Below are 18,048 nucleotides of genomic sequence, written 5' to 3'. Positions count from 1 at the left end.
GTCCAAAGCATGGTATAGAGGTTGATCTAGCAGGTTAGGCCCAAGGCTTGAGCCATCCGCAGAGAAGGGCGGCTGCTTCAAAGAGGTGGGTAACACAGATCCTGTGTGTGACGGATTTGTGATGCCAAGAGGAAAAGGTGGAGGGACTGTGGAAATACATACCCCCCCCCGCTGCATTACAAACAGGCTCAGCTTTACAAATGGAGGCTGGCATACTCCAAATGTTTGCACATTTGGCTGTTCACTAGAGAAGGGGAGCAGATGTGTCAGTGTGTTGAAATAAGGAAAGTCCACCTGCATCTCAGTGCCTTCTGAGTAGACCCACACTTTGTTTTGCGTGGTAAGCTGCAGTTGGAAACAGCAAAAGCCGGAGGACCCCCAAAAGCCTTTGGATCCAGGGAGACGGGAAGAGCAAGCATGGTTGTTCCTTAACAAGTCTCTAGTTTGTAACATCAAGTGGGCAGAATCTTTCCTTAGGGCTGTCCCATCTTGGGGCTCCAGCGCTGATTACTGGGTACTCTCCTGTGAGCTAATTAGAGAAAATGAGTAAGAATTTGGAGGGGGGGCAGGCTGCATAATTTTACACATCAAAGAGCAGTGGTAGCTGAGAGGGGGTCTACAGCACAGTGTTGGGGAGCTGAAGCACTGCATCTCTGTTTCCTGGAGGTCTGGGGCCTTCCCTAGTGAAATCAGCCGAAATGTCACAAAGGGATGCAAGCAGCAAGCAAAGCAAGCCACCCTGGGGCTCCTCCACCTCCCGTGTGGTGCTGAGCTGGACATGGTGCCGAGGAAATCAAGGCCTGCAAAGCTGTTTGGTGCAGGGGGGAGGGCTGAGGCTGGAAGTTCCTTCCACCCCCACAGTCCACTGACATGTTCTCCTGCACAAGCCACGCTGAAATGAGCAGCAGCTGCACACATCCTCACTCTGATTTGGTCCCAGGGGTCTTGCTGCTAGCGATGAAACCCTGGTGCACAGCTGCGGAAGCCACCCACGACAACTGTCCGGATGTGGAACACATGCAGCGGAGACCCTTTCAGGGTGCAGGGTGTGTGCAGAAACTTCTCATTCCAGCTGAGTGGAAAACAGCTGCACTATTCCTTGGAAAGTGGTCTCTAAGCCCCCACGCCAGGTCAGTGTGCTCTGTGAGGAGGAGAGAGAGAGAGATCTGGGGCCCTGGAGATTTGTTTCTGGAAGGCGAGTCATCTGGAGACACAGAGGGGGAAATTTCTGGCTCCACCAGCTGTGTGAGGCAGCGACAACAGAGGGGGTCGGCAACTGGCAGGTGCTGGGCCAGAACTGCCCTCCCTCTGTTAACCCAGAGATAAAAGAGGGGTGTGGTGGTAGTACTGAGAGTTGCTAGCAGACTGCTCTGGATGGCAAAGTATGAAGCCTACGCCTTTCACTGGTGGTGGGGAATGTTAACCTGACTCTCTGCCCAGCTCCGTTAATACCAGGAGAGGGAAGGGGCAGATGTGCTCCTGCAGGGTATTCTGGCAGCATAGGTGGTCATGGCTCCCTGTGCTAGACTCGATAAAGGAGAGGTCTGCCAGTGGCTGTTGGCCATGATGGCTGAACCTCTCTGTTCCAAGGCAGTCTACCTCCGAGTGCCAGATGGGCAAGAATTACTGACTTCATGCCCTGCTTGGAAGCAGGCTACTGGGGCAGATGGACCTTTGAATCCGAGTCAGTAAGTCTGTTCTTAAGAGGTACTCTGCAGCTGCTGAAAGGTAGGTGTGCTCAGGGCCGGCCCATCAATAAGGTAAACTGAAGCAGATAGGTGGGGGGGTGCCCATCTCTGCCTGCTTGCCTCCATTACTCCTCCTCCTCTTTTCATTCCCTGGATTGGAAAAGAAACAAGGGAGGGGAATGCTTAGCTAGAACAATGGAGAAGCAGAGGTTGGCACAGCAGTGGGTCAGGAGAGCAGAATGTGGAAAGAGAAGAAAATATTTTATTTACCTAGCGTGTAATTAATCTGTGGAACTCCTTCCAACAGGATGTGGTGATGGCATCTGTCCTGGATGCCTTTCAAAGGGGATTGGACAGGTTACTGGAGGAAAGTCCATCACAGGTTACAAGCTGTGATGGGTATGTTCAACCTGGTTCTAGAAGCAGGCTGAATGCTGGATGCAAGGGAGGACACCAGGATGCAGGTCTCTTGTTGTCTTGTGGGCTCCCCCAGGCATCTGGTGGGCCACTGTGGGATGCAGGAACCTGGACCAAATGGGCCTATGGCCTGATCCAGTGGGGCTGTTCTTAGGCAAGGGAGGGCACCAGGATGTAAGTCTCTTGTTGTCTTGTGGACGCCTTGAGGCATCTGGCAGGCGGCTGTGAGATACAGGAAGCTGGACCAGATGGGCGACTGGCCTGATCTAGCAGGGCTCTTCTGATGTTCTTAATGTGGCCTGCTGCCCCAGGGGGCTTCTGCCAGGCCTGGACACACTGATGGTGTCCCCCTTTCAGGGCTGCCAGTGTCTTCTTGCTGGCCATCTTCTGCACACCCCTTTTCTTGCCCGGAAGAGATCCAGCAGGTGATGCCCTGTCCCAAGAGCTGCCTTTTGGAGGTGCCAGGCTACTGCTGCCAAGGGCACAGGAGCGGAGCTGTCCTGAGAGCAGCCAAGTTGGCTACCCGCCGGAGGAGGTGGAGGAGGAGGAGGAGCCCCGGCATTCCTGGGGCTGGGAGGGAGAGGCAGAGGCAGACAATAGACCAGGAGCAGCGCCGGAGGAGCGCTAGGACCTGGCGGGTGGCGATCGGCCGGGCCGCGGCAGGCGGGCGGGGAGCAGCCAGGCAGAGTCCCGGCGGCGGCGCGGCGCCTTCTGCGGGAGGGAAGATGCCGGGCTTCGACTACAAGTTCCTGGAGAAGCCGAAGAGGCGCCTGCTGTGCCCGCTGTGCGCCAAGGCCATGCGCGAGCCCGTCCGCGTCTCCACCTGCGGCCACCGCTTCTGCGACACCTGCCTACAGGAGTTCCTCAGGTCAGCGGCGGCGATCGGGGCTCGGGGAAGGGGCGGCAGGGGCGGGGGGCGGCGGCGGCGCTCCGCTGGGGCGCTCCACCGCTCCAGGCGCAGACAAAGCGTCCGATCCCTGCCCGGCTGGCTGCCTGCCTGCCTCCGGCACCCAGGTCTGCGCGCTCTCCTTTGTCTCCCTGTGCGTGTCTACTCAGAAGTAAGCCCCATTAGAGTCAATAGGGCTTAGTCCCAGGTAGGTGTCGATAGGATTGCAGCCTCAGAGCCCAATCCTGTGCCTGTCTACTCAAGTTCCGTTGGAGTCAGCGGGGCTTACTCCCAGCCTTAGGCTACAATCCTATCCACACTTTCCTGGGAGTAAGCCCCATTGACTCTAATGGGACTTACTTCTGAGTAGACAGGCATAGGATTGGGCTCTTACTGCGCGCTCTCTCTCTTTCTCTCCCTCTGCCCAGGCAGGACTGCCCCCCCAGGGCCCTCTCTTTCCAAAGCTGCCCTCCGCGCTGGAGGAAAAGCAGCAAATGTGTTGGCCACCTCTGGGCATGTGCAGAGTGTTTTTCCTTGGGATCAGGGGGCGTGGTTCCTAGGCAAGCATGAACTCTGCCTGCACCCGGTGCGGCTCAATTCTGTCCCGTCCCCGTCCCCCCCAAATCCTGGGACACACACACCAGCCCAGGAGGATTCGGAGAGGAGGTTTTACCAATGCTGCCTTTTCATAAAGAAGCAGAGGCCACAGGATTTCTGGTGGCCCCACTGAGGCTGCCATCCTATGCACACTTTCCTGGGAGGAAGCCCCACTGAATATAATGGGACTGAGTAGACAGGTATAGGATTGGGCTGTAAGCTGGAGTCCCGCTAGCTCTCAAGCTGTGGTTAGTCCATTGTTCTAGCTCAGTGATTTTCAACCAGTGTGCTGTGAATGGTCTGCAGGTGTGCCACGGAAATTTGGGGGAGGGTCACATTTTAACAGGGCCTTTGGGGCATGTGAGCGCCCCACCAGCAACCTGGGATGCCTTGTCAAGCTGTTGCCTTGACAATTGTAGCAGTCAGTGTGCCCTGAGATGAAAAATGTTGAAAATCGCTGTTCTGGCTGCTGTAGCCACCTGAATGCACCTGGAAGGCCCATTACGACATCCCCCTCCCCATTTGTCCTGATAAAGAGATGCCTTATCACAGCATGATGGCTCACCAGAACCTCCATGTTCTGATTCAGTCTACCTTGGAAGCAATACCAGATGCTGTGATGGCAAACAAAAGGGCAGGCTGTTGCCTTCAGAGCTTTGCTTGTGGGCTTCCAGGAAGCATCTGGCTGAACACTCTTGGAAACAGGCCACAAGCCTCAAAGGACCTTTGATTCCATCCGGCAGGACTAATAAAATAGGGGCACAGTATTTATTTTTCCGTTGGATGTGATATGTGAATGAATGTCTTGCTTCTCGTGCTCTGATTTCTCAGAGCACAGGTTTGGAGGGGCGCCTAGAGCTTTTCTGATGTGGTTGGGATGCACATGGCGGTCACATATGTGAGGAGCCAAAGCCTAGTATCTAGCTTGGCCTCTCTGTTTTTGAACTGTGGCCAACCAGATGCCTCTGGGAAGCCCACAAGTTGGACTGCCTGCGCTGGCCTTTCCCGCTCTTCTATTTCCAGCAGCGCCCAGGGCTGCCTCCAGAGGCTTCTCTGCTCACTGTTGGAACCACTCCTGAGACACCCTCCCTTTTCTCATATCTGAGTGATGTTTGACTCCTCCTTACGAGCCCATTTATTCCAGTAAGAGTGTTCATGAGCCAGAGCCCAAGTCCTTGGATGCATTGTGTACGTGTGGAGGGGGGTGTTGCTCAAAGTGGCATATGGGTGATGGGGGTGCCTCCGGGCTCCTTCCTGGGGGCTGGGTTTTTCAGGTGAGTCAGGGAGTGTGTGTGCATGCATGCAAGGATGATGACAGCCAAGTCTGGGTGCCAAATCAGAGGGGTGGGGTGAGAAATTGGAGGGGAGCAGAGCAGTTGGTGAACCCCTGCCAAGCGGAGCCAGCCCTCTCTTTGCCACCTCCCTGCTAAGAAGAGCTGACAAAGCACTTGGATTCCTGCTCACCACCAGCGTATGTGTGTTTTTCTTGGCCTTTGCTGGAAAAGCTACTGAACGCAGGTACTTGGTACTGAGTCAGGCACTGGGTCTGTTGCCTACACTGGCTGGCAGCAGCTCTCAAGCGTTCAGGCAGGGAGGGGACTTCCCAACCCCACAGGGAGATGCCGCCAGGGACTGAACCTGGGGCTTTTTTCTGCATGCAACACACTGTGGTGTAGCTGCAGTTGTTTGGGGGGTGCGTGGAGGGAGGGTTGATTGGGGATTTCAAAATGGTTTTGCCATTCAGAGGCCTGGGCGTGAGATCTCTTGTTTGCTGGTGGGGCTCCTACTCAGAAGTAATACCATTGAGCTCAACTTGCCCCCATGGAAGTGTGTATGCTTGCATCTGCAATCTGTTCACATTTGAGAATCCTCTTCAGAATATTTTTCTGCCTACCGACAGTCTCATTTTCAGCTTCCCAACAGCCTTGCGAGGTAGACTGCTGCTGCTTCCGCTGTGCAGGTGGGAAGGAAGCTGAGGCAGCTTGTGGCTTGCCCAAGGCCACTTTCTTTGGTGGTCTGATAGGAGTTTGAGCCTCTCTCTTTCTCCATCCAAATCTCAGATGTTCCCTTGGATGAATTAATGCTAAAATAGCTGGAGAAGGAGCTTTTGTCCCCCCATTCCTGTAACAGCTTTTCAGGAGTCTGGTGCTGAAGAAGGTTTTGAGGAGGGCGGGGGGAGGGGTATAGGGTTGCAGCCTCACCAGCTGCTGTTCCAGATGGATGTGAAACTGTCTGCCAGTTGGGTCATAGCAGGAGGTGGCAGTGTTGCCTTCTGAGCACCTTCCTAAGTGCAAGACTGGATGAAAGGTGCCCCCACCCCCAGATCCCACCTTGCTGAGTGACCTAGAAGCATAAAGCAGATCCAGCATTCATCCAGCTGGAGGCTTCCAGGAATCCCCCAGCTCTGGACATGAAGTCAACAGCCCTTCCCCCTTTGCTCAGCATCTGGTCTGCAGAGGTGGGCGGCTCTCTCTGGGGCCCCGCTCTTGTTTTCAGCAAAGCAGCCTTGTTGGAAATGTTTTTTTCTTGGCCTGACTTGGGTTAGGTGTTGTGTGGGCTAGTGTGAATGTGTGTCACAGAACTCTTCATCACCTGGCAAGGAATCGAATCTGGAGCGCCGGGGAAGGGCGCTGAGAAACGTGCATTTCTGAGTGTGGGCTGCTTGCAGATTTGGCAAGACCTGGAAGGGGCTGCTCAGTGGGGCGATGACAAACTAGAATGCTCTTCCTGTAAAAATCGGGGAGGGGGGCATCAGTCCCTCTCTCTCCTCTTGGTTAGGTTTGTACCTGCCTTCCAGTGACTGCCTTGTTTACTTGCCAATATTCAATATCCCTGAGCCACAAACTTTGTATCCCCAGTGAACTTTTGAGTTGTACGCCCTTCCTCCCTCCCCACCCCCTCATGCTGAGGCTGAGTTTGTACAGTGAATTTACAGGAGGGCTGCCTTTCTCTCCCCATCCACCCCTGCCCCACTTACTTCACCTGCCTCTCCAAAATTAGTGCTCTTGGAGGCCTTTGTTTGCTGGCGTTTCCTGGGTTGTGGATGTGCATGATGGTGGGGAGGGGGGAGAGAGCTTAACTGAACATGTTCCAGCTTGCCTTGAGCCCTGTGTCTGTTTGGGGAGGGGGGGGGAGAGAGAAACATGCATACATTCAGTACATAAAAGAGCGTTTGTGCTGTCAGGAATGCTGAAGGTATTTCTTGGTGACTGCTGTTTCCTTCATTTCACAGCCACCTCCCCAGGGGAGCAGAGTGGGGGGGGGGTTGGCACACGAAGGTGTGGCGGGTGGATGAGAGCAGAGTTTGGAGCTGAGCAGTAGAGCCCCAGGAGGTTAAGACAACAGGCCCAGAGACTTCCTGCTTAGTGCTAAGCGTGCCAGGCCTGGATTCAGGCTGGGGTTACAGAAGGCAGGCAGGAGTCCCTCCACTTCCTGTGCCGAGCAAAAGGCTTTGGCGATGTCCCCTGCACACACAACGCTGCATCTCCATGCTCCAATGCTTGCTTGGCCGACAACTGGCAGGATCTCCCTGGAGGCTTAGCTAGACCTTCCCCCTACCTCCCGCAATATAGGGATCACACATAAGAACATAAGAGCATAAGAACAGCCCCACTGGATCAGGCCATAGGCCCATCTAGCCCAGCTTCCTGTATCTCACAGCGGCCCACCAAATGCCCCAGGGAGCACACCAGACAACAAGAGACCTCATCCTGGTGCCCTCCCTTGCATCTGGCCTTCTGACATAGCCCATTTCTAAAATCAGGAGGTTGCGCATACACATCATGGCTTGTACCCCGTAATGGATTTTTCCTCCAGAAACTTGTCCAATCCCCTTTTAAAGGCATCCAGGCCAGATGCCATCACCACATTTAGGGCACAATCCTAACCCCTTTCCAGCACTGGCATAGCGGTGCCAATGGGACGTGTGCTGCATCCTGCAGTTGGGTGTCACTCACGGAGGCCTCCTCAAAGTAAGGGAATGTTTGTTCCCTTCCCTCAGAGCTGCATTGCCCTTATGCTGGAAAGCACTGACATAAGGGGTTAGGATTGTGTCCTTAGCCTTAGTGGGATGCATCGCTGTGAACACTAAAACCACATGGTCAGAACAGTCACCCCCTTTCTTTCAGGGGAGTTCTGTCCAGGCAGGCTGGAGCCCTGGTGCGTTTTAGACATGGAGTCCTTGGTGCCATGAAGCCGCCCCCCCCCCCCCCAGATTCAATCCTGGGGCAAGATGACTTCCTGGCTGCATCAATAAAGGCAGGGGCAGGGACAGTTAAAGGCAGGGGCTGGTTTGGCTTCTCTGCCTCCCCCCCCAGCACAGTCTGCGCTGCTGCCTCAGCACATTTCTTGCCCAGCCAAGCATGACTGAGCATTCTTTAGTGGGGATTAATCTGTTGCACCCGCACCCCAGGAATTCACAGCCCCTTAGGTTTAACCCTTGCTCTGCTCTGCAGGGAAGACAGGCTTGGCAGAGCAGAGCAAGGATTCAACCTGAGGGGCTGTGCATTCCTGGGGTGCAGGTGCCCCCAAAATAGGCTGCAGGCCCGTCCACTCCCTCGCTGAGCTTGCAAGGGAGGGGATGCCCATTCCTGTCATGCCCTCTTAAGCATTCAGTGCACTGCACGGGACAGCCTCTCAGGAGCCTGTACGCCTCCTTGTGAAGCCAGTAGTACAATTCTACAGGAGATGGAAGGGCAGGGAAGATTGTGGGGGCTCCAGACTGCGTACAGTGGCAGTTCACCTCTCAAGCACCAGAGGACAGGGGAGAAGCAACAGGAGGGTTGTTACCTTCACCATCTTGCTTTCTTCTCAGTCCTGCCAGAAATGCAGCACTAGATGGGGTGGACCCCTTCCCTAGCCCAGCAAGAACAGTATTTTGCGTGGATGTGGGGCTCTTAGGACATTGAGAATGATATGGCAGCAAGATGTGGCAGGCTGGCACATTTTTTTTTGTTTGTTGCTGCTTGAGGTGTGGGAGATGGCACTTTAAAAAAATGTGTTTAAACCTGTACACACATTCTCCCCCCCCCCCCGGTCTTCCTACTCCCAGCTGACAAAGAATTAAAAACTACGCAGTAGCACATCTGAATAATACATAAAATCTGGTTGGGACATCAGATGACTATTTCAGCAAGAAGATCAGTTTGAATAATCCTTTCTCAAGGGCCTGGAAGAATGAAACTGTCTTTGCCTGGCGCTGAAAAGATAGGAGCCTGGGTACCAGGTGGGCCTCCCTTGGGAGAGTGCTTGGGAGAGGCAGGGAGTCACCACCTGGAAGCCGTCCCCTGATCACCACCAGCCTCATCCTGAAAGGCAGATGCACCTGCGGGAAGCAAAATCCGCTCTGTTAGCCAGCTGAGAAATGCCCTGGTTGACCTTGTTGAAGTGAAGCAGGTCTGCGCCTGATCGGTTCCTGGAGGGGAGGCCCCTGGAAGCCTCACGCCTACCACCTTGTGCGATGGGAGGATGGCTCAATAGCAGTGCGGAAAGAGAGCCTCTTTCTCAGCCAGATTTAGCAAATGTGTTGCTCTTGTGACTTCTGGTGCGAGAAAACTGGTGTTGCCGTGTCCAGCCGTCCCTGCTGTAACCTTGTCAAGCCAAATCTCGCTTTCCAACCTCACCCCCCCCCGATTCATGTGAACTCCCCCTGCTGAGGAGAGGCACTGTGTCTTTAGCATGCCTTTTAGTCAGAATTGAGGTCTCAGCATGAGAAGCCTGTTCCAGGGCTGACTTCGGCTCCTTTTTATGCAAGGCAGATGAAGAGCTAGGAAAGATGCAGGCTGTTTCCTGGTAAAGCTGGCACGCAGGTCCCTGCTGATGGCATTTAATTTGATGAGCTCTTTCCCTCCTTCAAAAGAGGGCAGCTGTTGAAACCAGAGCTTTACTCCCACCCTGCCTTGTCTGGGTGGTGGGTGGAGAGTGGGGTAGAGAAGGGTGCTCTCCGTTGCCCGCCATTCAGTGGAATTCCAGGCATGGCAATCAGCTGGGTGTGCCAGAGCTGCCCATTGGTGGCATCCACCTGGTTTTGTGGATTAGATGCCCAGTATCATCTTGGCACAGTTGCAGGAGAGCCAGTTTGGAATCCAGTTTGGCAAAAAAGTGGGAGTACTTGGAGAGGAGTGTTGGGGGTGGTGGTGGGAAGCAGAGTTCTTTGTCTGGACACACAAGCTTTCAGAAGGGCAATCCCACTCCCATGTGGCTCTGTTGGAGACTGGCTGTTGCGCTAACCAATGCTGGGGAGCAGAAGTGACTCCAAGCCACTTATACTGGGTGCATCACACCTGTTGGCAACCGTGCAAGGAGTTCTCTGCTCCTGCTCTCCGAATTTGCAGCACAGCCTGGTGTGCCTCATTGCAAGCCCTGTTTCTTTCTCCTGCTGTGGCAGCCTTTGGGAACACCTCTGGTTCCATGCTCACGCCAGCCTCCCAGCCCCTTCATTGCACTGGAGCGAGAATCTCTCAGCAGGGGGGAAACCAGAACAATAGCCATGTGTCTTTCCCTGGGTCATGCTGTGTCTGCACACTCCAGGCATCAATGCAGCGTATTCTTGCCAAGGATCTCATTAACCTGGCACAGGGTGTCAGAACGGGGGGGGAAGGGGGGCTGTTGGGATAAGCCTGCCAAGTGAGCAAGGTGGCGTCATTCTTGCTTAGTGTCCTGCCTTTGGGAACCCTTCCTTCCAGGGATGCAGGGGGTCGGGGTTTTTAAAATGAGAGATTCTGAGAGTCCAGTGCGATTGGCACTGCCGGTGCTGCCAGGGGTGGGAACGTGGCTGACTCATGGCATGCCGTGTGGCACGGGTGGAAACCAGAGGGTGACCTTTGGCCTGCTTTTGATCACTGTTTTTCACTGCCAGTGTAAATACCCTGCAGTTTCGGTAGAGGCAAGCAAGTGAACGAGAGGAAGAGAATTAAGCCTGGCCTGAACAATCAAGGGAGTCATTAGGTGGACAGAGGTGGGGAGAGGAAGAAGCTTATTGACTTCATTGTGCCAAGACCCAGCTCAGCTTATTGATGGGGCGGCTGCAACGTTTTGGAATGTTGATGGTAGTGGCGCTCAATGACTGGTGGGCACCTAATGAGAGAGCTGGCATAACACAAAGCGTGAAGACAGAGCTGAAAACGGAGGCATTCTCGGTCCAAGGTCTGCCAAGAACTCACCAGGTGGCCTTGGCTGGCTCCCAGCTGGCAAGCTGCTCCCTCTGAGCCTCAGCTGCGATATGGGGATAATAATACCTCACAGGGCTGTGGTAGACATCACTTGGAAAGATGGTCAGTGTTACTGGCAGTCGCCTGGCTTTGCCAGCCTCTTGTCATGACTGTGCCTCTCGCTGGCTTCCTGATGCTTATTTTTTTACCTGGAGCGCAGCTTCTGTTGAGAGGTACTGGTGCATCCAGTGATTAGTCACTTTTAGGGCCCAGACCTCTCCGGTTTTCCAGCACCAATGCAGCTGTGCCAACAGGATGTGCACTGCATCCTGCAAGGGGGGAAGAAGTCGTGGAGTCCTCCTCATTTGTCCCCTTCCCTTGGGGCTGCATTGGCTCTTGAAAGATGGATATGATTGGGCCTTAAGAGTCCCCCTGGATCAGACCAAGCTCAGTTCATTCTGTTTCCAATAGTGGCTTCCCCAGCTGCCTCTGGAAGCCCGCAAGTGAGCCGTGTTGGCAGCAGCCCCTCCCCACTGTTTGTCTGCAGCCCAGGCATGGTTTGCCCCAGTGCCTGGGCCTTCTGATTGTGTGGATTCTGGCCACGAATGGGCCAGCTGCCTTCTTCGGTGGCATTGTGCCAAGACCCGGCTGGCCACCTGTGGTGCAGCTAGCAGCTGGAGCAGGACTTTGGAAGGGCGACACCCTGGGAGGAAAGAGGCCGGAGGAGAGGCCACGCTGGGCAGCCCTGGTGGGGTTGAGATTAGATGGATTTGGCCCATTTCCCAGCTGCAGCTGCCGCCGCCACTGTTGTCACTCCTTCTCAACTGTTAGTTTTGTGGCCCCTCCCTGGGTCTTGTGTGGGCCTTCTGGGGCATTGGCTGAGCAGGTGGTTGTGGGACTGGCTGTGTCCCCTCTCAATTTAGACAGATGGAGGGAATTAAGAAGCTTTCCCCTAACCAGGTGGAGAGACGGAGAGGCCAAAACAGGCCACAACTGCAGCCTGTTGAAGGGGCAAAGCACGTGGCATGAGCCTCCTAACCTGGGAAGGGTCTGTTTTGTTTCCTCTTCCTTCTGGGTTCATGGGGATTGTGGAAGTGGGTTCTGGACCTGGCTGTGCATTTGTTGGCATGGTGTGTGTGTGTGTGTGTGTGTGTGTGTGTGTGTGTGTGTGTGTGAGAGAGAGAGAGAGAGAGAGAGAGAGAGAGAGAGAGAGAGATCTGTTCCCTAGCAGGTCTTGTATGGCCCAGAGAGGCAGTGTGGACTACTGGTTAGAACTGGAGGGTTGACAGGCAGGCTTAGATTCAATCCCCACTTCTGCCTTGGAAGCATTGAACTCATCCTCAGTGTATAAAATGGAAACTACTGTGACTTAGCTTTGTGTTTTGTGAGGGGCAAACTCTCTGCAAGTTAAGTACTACGGACACACCTGGGAGGACTTGGGATGGTGTGGGGTTCTGCAGCTGTGCTACAAAAGCCCAGAAACTAATCTGAGTAGTAGAATTCAACATCCTAACAGTTTCACCTTTTTTTTTTTTTAATATCAAGTTTCTAATCTCGTCCTTCTGGCTGGAAGACGAGCTGAAAGTGTGTCAGAAGCCGGAGAAGCTGCCAGACTGAGATTTAGGAGAAGAGCCACAGCTCATTGGCAGTGCATAAGAAATTCTCAGGTTCAATCCCAGACGGCATCTCCACTCAAAGGATTTGGGGCAGTGGGACCAGGCAAGGCCTCCCTCTGCCTGAGATGCTCTATTTCAGCTTCCACTCTGAGCAGACAGTGCTGAGCTGCGTCGGCATAGCGCATCCATGACCTCAGTGGCAGAGCACATCCTTCGCATACGGGAGGTTCCCAGCTCAGCCTCCTCTCTCTTGTGAGAGTGGAGCTTGTGCAGCAGAGCTGTGGCGCATGGGCACCCATTGCCAGCCTCTGCTGTTGCTGGGGCACCGTTTTAGGAGTTTCTTTGCCTTGTTGGTGAGAGGCTCGCTTGGTTTTCAGTGCCTTTGCTCTTCTCTTGCAGTGAAGGGGTCTTCAAGTGTCCAGAGGACCAGCTGCCCCTCGACTACGCTAAGGTGAGGCCCCCTTCCCCTCCTCTCAGTGAGGGCTAGGTAGCCACGGCTGTAGAACTGCATTTGCTGTCATCCACTTCCTGTGTGATCTTTGCTTCTGCTCTCTTCCCCCACTGTTGAAGTTGCCCCGAGGTAAGCTCCTTGGGACAGGAGCCTCCCTCTCTCTCTCATTTTATTATTTAAGCACCTTGAGAGCATGACAGTAACATGCTAGTGCTGGTTTTCTGTCTTGATTTCAGTGCCCCGAGTCCCGCCAATCTCACCTTCTCCCTCCTCCTTCCAGATCTATCCAGACCCTGAACTGGAGGCTCAGGTGCTCAGTCTGACCATCAGGTGCATACACAGCGAGGAGGGGTGTCGTTGGAGTGGGACCATCCGGCAGTTACAGGTGAGGAGTTAGCTGACAAGTCTTCCATACAGCGCTTAGTGCTTTGAGGGCAGCGACTCCGATAGAATTAGCAGTGCTGGGAATGTGGAAGATAACCCAGGAAACAGCCCTGGGGAAAGAAGGGTGGGTGATTCTGGTTCTGCAGCCATGATCAAATGTGGGGGGGAGGGGAGGTTGAATTGATGTGATGTCCCTGAGGTTGTGCCCCCTCCGTCCCTCAAAGCAGTGCCTCTCTTCTCCTGTCTGACTCAGGGCCACCTCGGCACATGCAGCTACAACGTGGTGCCGTGTCCCAACCGCTGTGGGGCCAAACTGAGCCGCCGTGACCTGCCTCCCCACCTGCAGCACGACTGCCCCCAGCGCCACCTCAAGTGTGAATTCTGTGGGGCTGACTTTACCGGGGAGGCCTATGAGGTGAGGCCGTTGGTCAAAGACAAGTCCTAGTCTAGGGGGTGGGGGGCAAGTGCCTCGTCAGGAAGGTTGGTGCCATCTTGCTCACTTTGTGTTGAGTTCTTGAGGGAAGGCTTACGGGTAGGCCTCTTCCCCAATTCCAGTTGAACCAGTCCAGGGCTCAGTTAGAGCAGGACTCAGCCTCGTTAGCCATTCCGTTGTCAGGGCACAGTCTTCCAGAAGAGGAATCTCCAGCCACTTCCTAGCATCTGCTGTACCTCTTATGCAGAGATATCTTTGAACAGTTATTGGCTGAGCTGCAGTGATGTCATGGAATGTTCTGTAACATTTTAACCTCTTGGGAGGGTGGAGGCTGACTTGGGGTGTGCTAATCATTTGAAGTAACCAGCTAAATCTTTGGGTGTAGGGTCTCTGGTATAAAAAACCAGTCTCCCAGCAAGACCCCACAACAAGGCCATACTCCAAGATAGAATAACGTTTGCCTTCTGTTGATCTGCAGATTCTATTTCTGAGGTTTTTGGAAGGGATGGAGGCAGCTTGGACTCCTTTGGACTAAACATGTGCAGAGTGCTTTTCCCTTGTAGGATAGGTCAGGAGTGTTTCCAGGAATGCAGGAGTTTTGAGTAGTGCCTCACTTGTCCTTTCTTGCAAATTAGCCACAGGTCTCTTTGCCTGGCTTCTGATCCCACATATCCTCCCCCTCCCTTTCCCCAGAACCACCAGGGGGTCTGCCCACAGGAGAGCGTTTACTGTGAGAACAAATGTGGGGCACGCATGATGCGCCGGCTGCTGTCCCAGCACATGCTTACGGAGTGCCCCAAGCGCACGCAGCCCTGCAGCTACTGCGCCAAGGAATTCCTGTATGATACCATCCAGGTGAGATCAGGGGGACCTCCTGCGTCACAAACAGCTTGGGGTGGATGGAAGTTTCAAACGTCCTTGGTGAGCATCTAGACTTCTCGGAGGACCATTTTTGAATGGGGAATTTGGCTCACTTTGAATAAATAAACAAATCAGGCAGGCAAGCAAACCCTGCTAGTTGTGTGTGCCTTGTGTACCAAAGCCTTTTCCTCTTCCGTTCTTAGAATCACGAGTACCAGTGTCCACGTTACCCTGTGCCTTGTCCCAACCAGTGTGGGGTGCCCAGCGTTGCCAGGGAAGACCTCAGCGGGCACCTGAAGGAGAACTGTACAACGGCCCTGGCACTCTGTCCCTTCAAAGAAGCTGGCTGCAAGCATCGGGTAAAGGCCGTCCCCATTTGCTCCACAGTCTTTTCTCCTTCACTACACTCCCTTCCTTTTGTCCAGGGCAGCGATTTTCAAACACTGTGCTGGCACATTGATGTGCCCTGGGAGTTTGCAGCACAATGGTTGAAAATTGCTAGAAAATTCTTCTGGGGCAAATTATCAAATGATCCCAGGAGGTCTGATCAGGAGAATTGTGTTTAATTCTGGGTGAAACCATTCGAGAAGAAACTCCCCAGCTTGCCACTCTTGTCTTCCCCTTCATCATCTATAAACTGTAATACTGTGGCCATTATGGGTCAATATTGGATTGGGATATTTGTGTGCTGATGAAGAAATTATAGGTCCCTTAGAAAAAAAATTCCCAAGCTGCAGACTGGAAAGACCTTCATTAGGACCAAGCAACATGATATGCAACTCTGATACACAAAGATTTCACAACTTGGTATCTTTTTGGTTGGTTCTAACAATGGTGTTATGATGCCAAAGTTTCCCAAAGTGTGAGTCATGCCCCACCAGTGGGTTGTGAGCCCATGCCAGGTGGGTTATGACCTGGGTCCTCCTGCCCGCTCTTGCCTCTGGTCAGCTCCAAATTGGAAATATTTTGAAACAATTAGGAGGCCCCAGAGGCCTCTCCTGGGTCGTGCTAGGATGGCGACCCACTTGATCAGCTTCCATGGGTCTCAGAATGGGCCCAAAAAGCATCCAGAAGTGGTTTTCAGAAGTCACTTCTGTGGTCCTTTCTGAGGCCCACAGAGGCTGATCAAGTAGGTCGCTGGCCCAGCGTGACACAGGAGAGGCCTCTGGGGCTTCACAAGAAGGAGCAGCATATTCCAACCCACCAGAGAGGATGAGGTGGGTCATGGAGATGAAAAGTTTGGGAACCACTGTAGTAGACTGTTTGTTTTTTTGGGTTCATTACTGTAGCATTTCAGATTCACAAAGACAAAAGAGATGCTTCGCAGAACAGAGTTAACAGGCTGTAGCAATGGCCTTTGGCCGTTTGAAAGGATTAAGCAAATTATTAATTAGATTTATAATTAGTTATATGGTGAGATATATTTATCAGTGGCAGCTGAGCAGAGCTCCATGTTTGGAGGCAGTTTACCTCTGAAGACCAGATGCTGGAGCCAGAAGGGGCAAGGACATCTCTTCCATGCACTGATGATGGGCCCCCTACTTGGACCCAGCTTGGTCCAATCCAGCAGCATTGCTCTTGTGTGGTTTTTGTGAGCCACTAGGAGGGTCTTTTGACTTCAGAAGCCGGCTCTGAATTGGAGCAGAAAAGTCTGAAACGTTTCCAACCAGATGTCCGTGATCTCTCCCCAGTGCCCAAAACTGTCCATGGGTCGCCACCTGGATGAGAACACCAAGCTCCACCTGGGCCTCATGTGTGCGCTGGTGGCCCGGCAGCGGCAGGAGTTGGTCGACTTGCGTCGAGAGGTGGAGGAGCTGGCGGTGGGCAGCGACGGGGTGCTGATCTGGAGGATTGCAGACTACGCCCGCAAGCTGCAGGAGGCCAAGGCGCGCAGCAACTACGAGTCCTTCAGCCCCCCCTTCTACACCCACCGGTACGGCTACAAGCTTCAGGTGTCCGCCTTCCTCAATGGGAACGGGAGCGGTGAAGGGAGCCACCTCTCGGTCTACATCCGGGTGCTTCCTGGCCAGTACGACAACCTCTTGGAGTGGCCCTTCTCCTACCGGGTCACCTTTTCGCTGCTGGACCAGAGCGACCCGTCTCTCTCCAAGCCGCAGCACATCACAGAGACCTTCCTCCCCGACCCCAACTGGAAGAACTTCCAGAAGCCGGGTCCAAGCCGCACCTCCTTGGACGAGAGCTTGTTGGGGTTTGGCTACCCCAAATTTATCTCTCACGAGGACATCAAGAAGCGCAACTACGTGAGGGACAATGCGGTGTTCATCAAGGCATCCGTGGAGATCCCCCAGAAGATCATCTCCTGAGCCACTCTGCCCACCACATTCCTCTTCTGGGGTGGACCAGGCCAACCCCAGCAACCAGGCCCATGGCAAAGAGACTGCTGGGTTAAATCTGTGGGCTGGATAGGGGAGCTTGAGAGTTCCATTGGAAGACTTTCTCCTGTCCCGCTTTCAACAGCCCCCAACTCTGGATTTGATTTTTTTTTTTTTTTTTTTTTTGCTAAATGGTGCTAATTGCTACAGGTCAGGGAAGAGCCCCAGCCTGATGTGGGTCCCTCTCCTTCTCCCCCAGAGCAGCTGAGCTGCCTCTGCATCCTCACACCTCTGGCTCTCTTCCCTGAGCATCCAGGGGGGCTGAGTGCCTGCAAGGCGTGAGGCCGATGATGCTGTTGACTCGGTGGGGCCTGCAGCAGGCCAGGGCTCCACAGAAGGACCCAGGCCTCCAGTGCTGTGATGACTTGGTCTTACTTGATTTCCTTCCTCTTCCCCCAGTCGGAAGCCAGCATTCCTGGCCTTGGTTCTGCGTGCAAGAGAGGCGGGTGCAGGCCCTGTTCTCAGGAGTGCCCCTTGCAATCCTTGGCCCCTTGGCTTTGCTGCCAGCCAGGCGGGAATTACCTCTGGCACCCAAGAACGTTGACACCCTTCGCCCTGCCCCCTAAACAGAACTGGTGCCTGCAGCTTAGACATGGGCTCCTCCAACCTTGGTTCCAGTGCCTCCACATTTTGTAATGTTTTCCAGCCCCCCCCCCCCATTCCCTGGATCAACCTCTTGTTTTGCTGGGGGGGGGGGGATTGTTCTGCCCCTCCTCCAAAGAGCCATATTTTGTACGGTGAGTCCCTGAGCATTTGAATGGGGCTGGTACTCCCCCATTCTCTGCCCTGGGGGAATCTTCCTGGTACTGTTCAATTATATATATAAAATTTTATTTTGTTTTATGTTTTGCTGACAGGGTGTCGGGAGCAGCAATTAGCTCTCCCACCACCTTTTTGTTTGTCCTTTTCTCTTTGTGTGTGTTTTTTTTTCTTGTCTTTTTTTTAATTAAACAGTTTCTTGTATTTATTAACTGGGCTTGGTTCATGGTGAGAGTGTCCTATATTATCGTTCTGTTCATCTTGCCTGAAGAGTCTGGCTTGTTGATCAAGCAGGGTGGGGGATTCGTGGTTGGATGATAGCTGTGTCCACCCCTTGAGGTCTGCTTCTTGGAACCTTCAGTCCCAGCCATAAATCACATGGGAATGGAGCTGTCTTCTAGACCCACACTGCCTG

The 18,048-nt window shown here is 53.8% G+C and overlaps 1 protein-coding gene across 1 annotated transcript; it reads left to right on the top strand.

Moving 5' to 3' along the window:
• The first annotated feature begins 2,830 nt into the window (after window positions 1-2,830).
• On the top strand, window positions 2,831-16,987 carry TRAF4 (TNF receptor associated factor 4). Its single transcript, XM_066635990.1, has 7 exons — window positions 2,831-2,973; window positions 12,752-12,803; window positions 13,084-13,188; window positions 13,441-13,602; window positions 14,314-14,475; window positions 14,685-14,840; window positions 16,173-16,987. Exons 1-7 carry the CDS (start codon window positions 2,831-2,833, stop codon window positions 16,803-16,805), a joined length of 1,413 nt encoding a protein of 470 aa, XP_066492087.1. The 3' UTR covers window positions 16,806-16,987.
• The last annotated feature ends 1,061 nt before the right edge of the window (window positions 16,988-18,048 follow it).

Source organism: Tiliqua scincoides, chromosome 8 (assembly GCF_035046505.1).
Source record: "Tiliqua scincoides isolate rTilSci1 chromosome 8, rTilSci1.hap2, whole genome shotgun sequence".
Taxonomy (NCBI): Eukaryota; Metazoa; Chordata; class Lepidosauria; order Squamata; family Scincidae; genus Tiliqua; species Tiliqua scincoides.
Note: the sequence above shows the minus strand (reverse complement) of the source record. Positions and strands in the feature narration are given on the sequence as shown.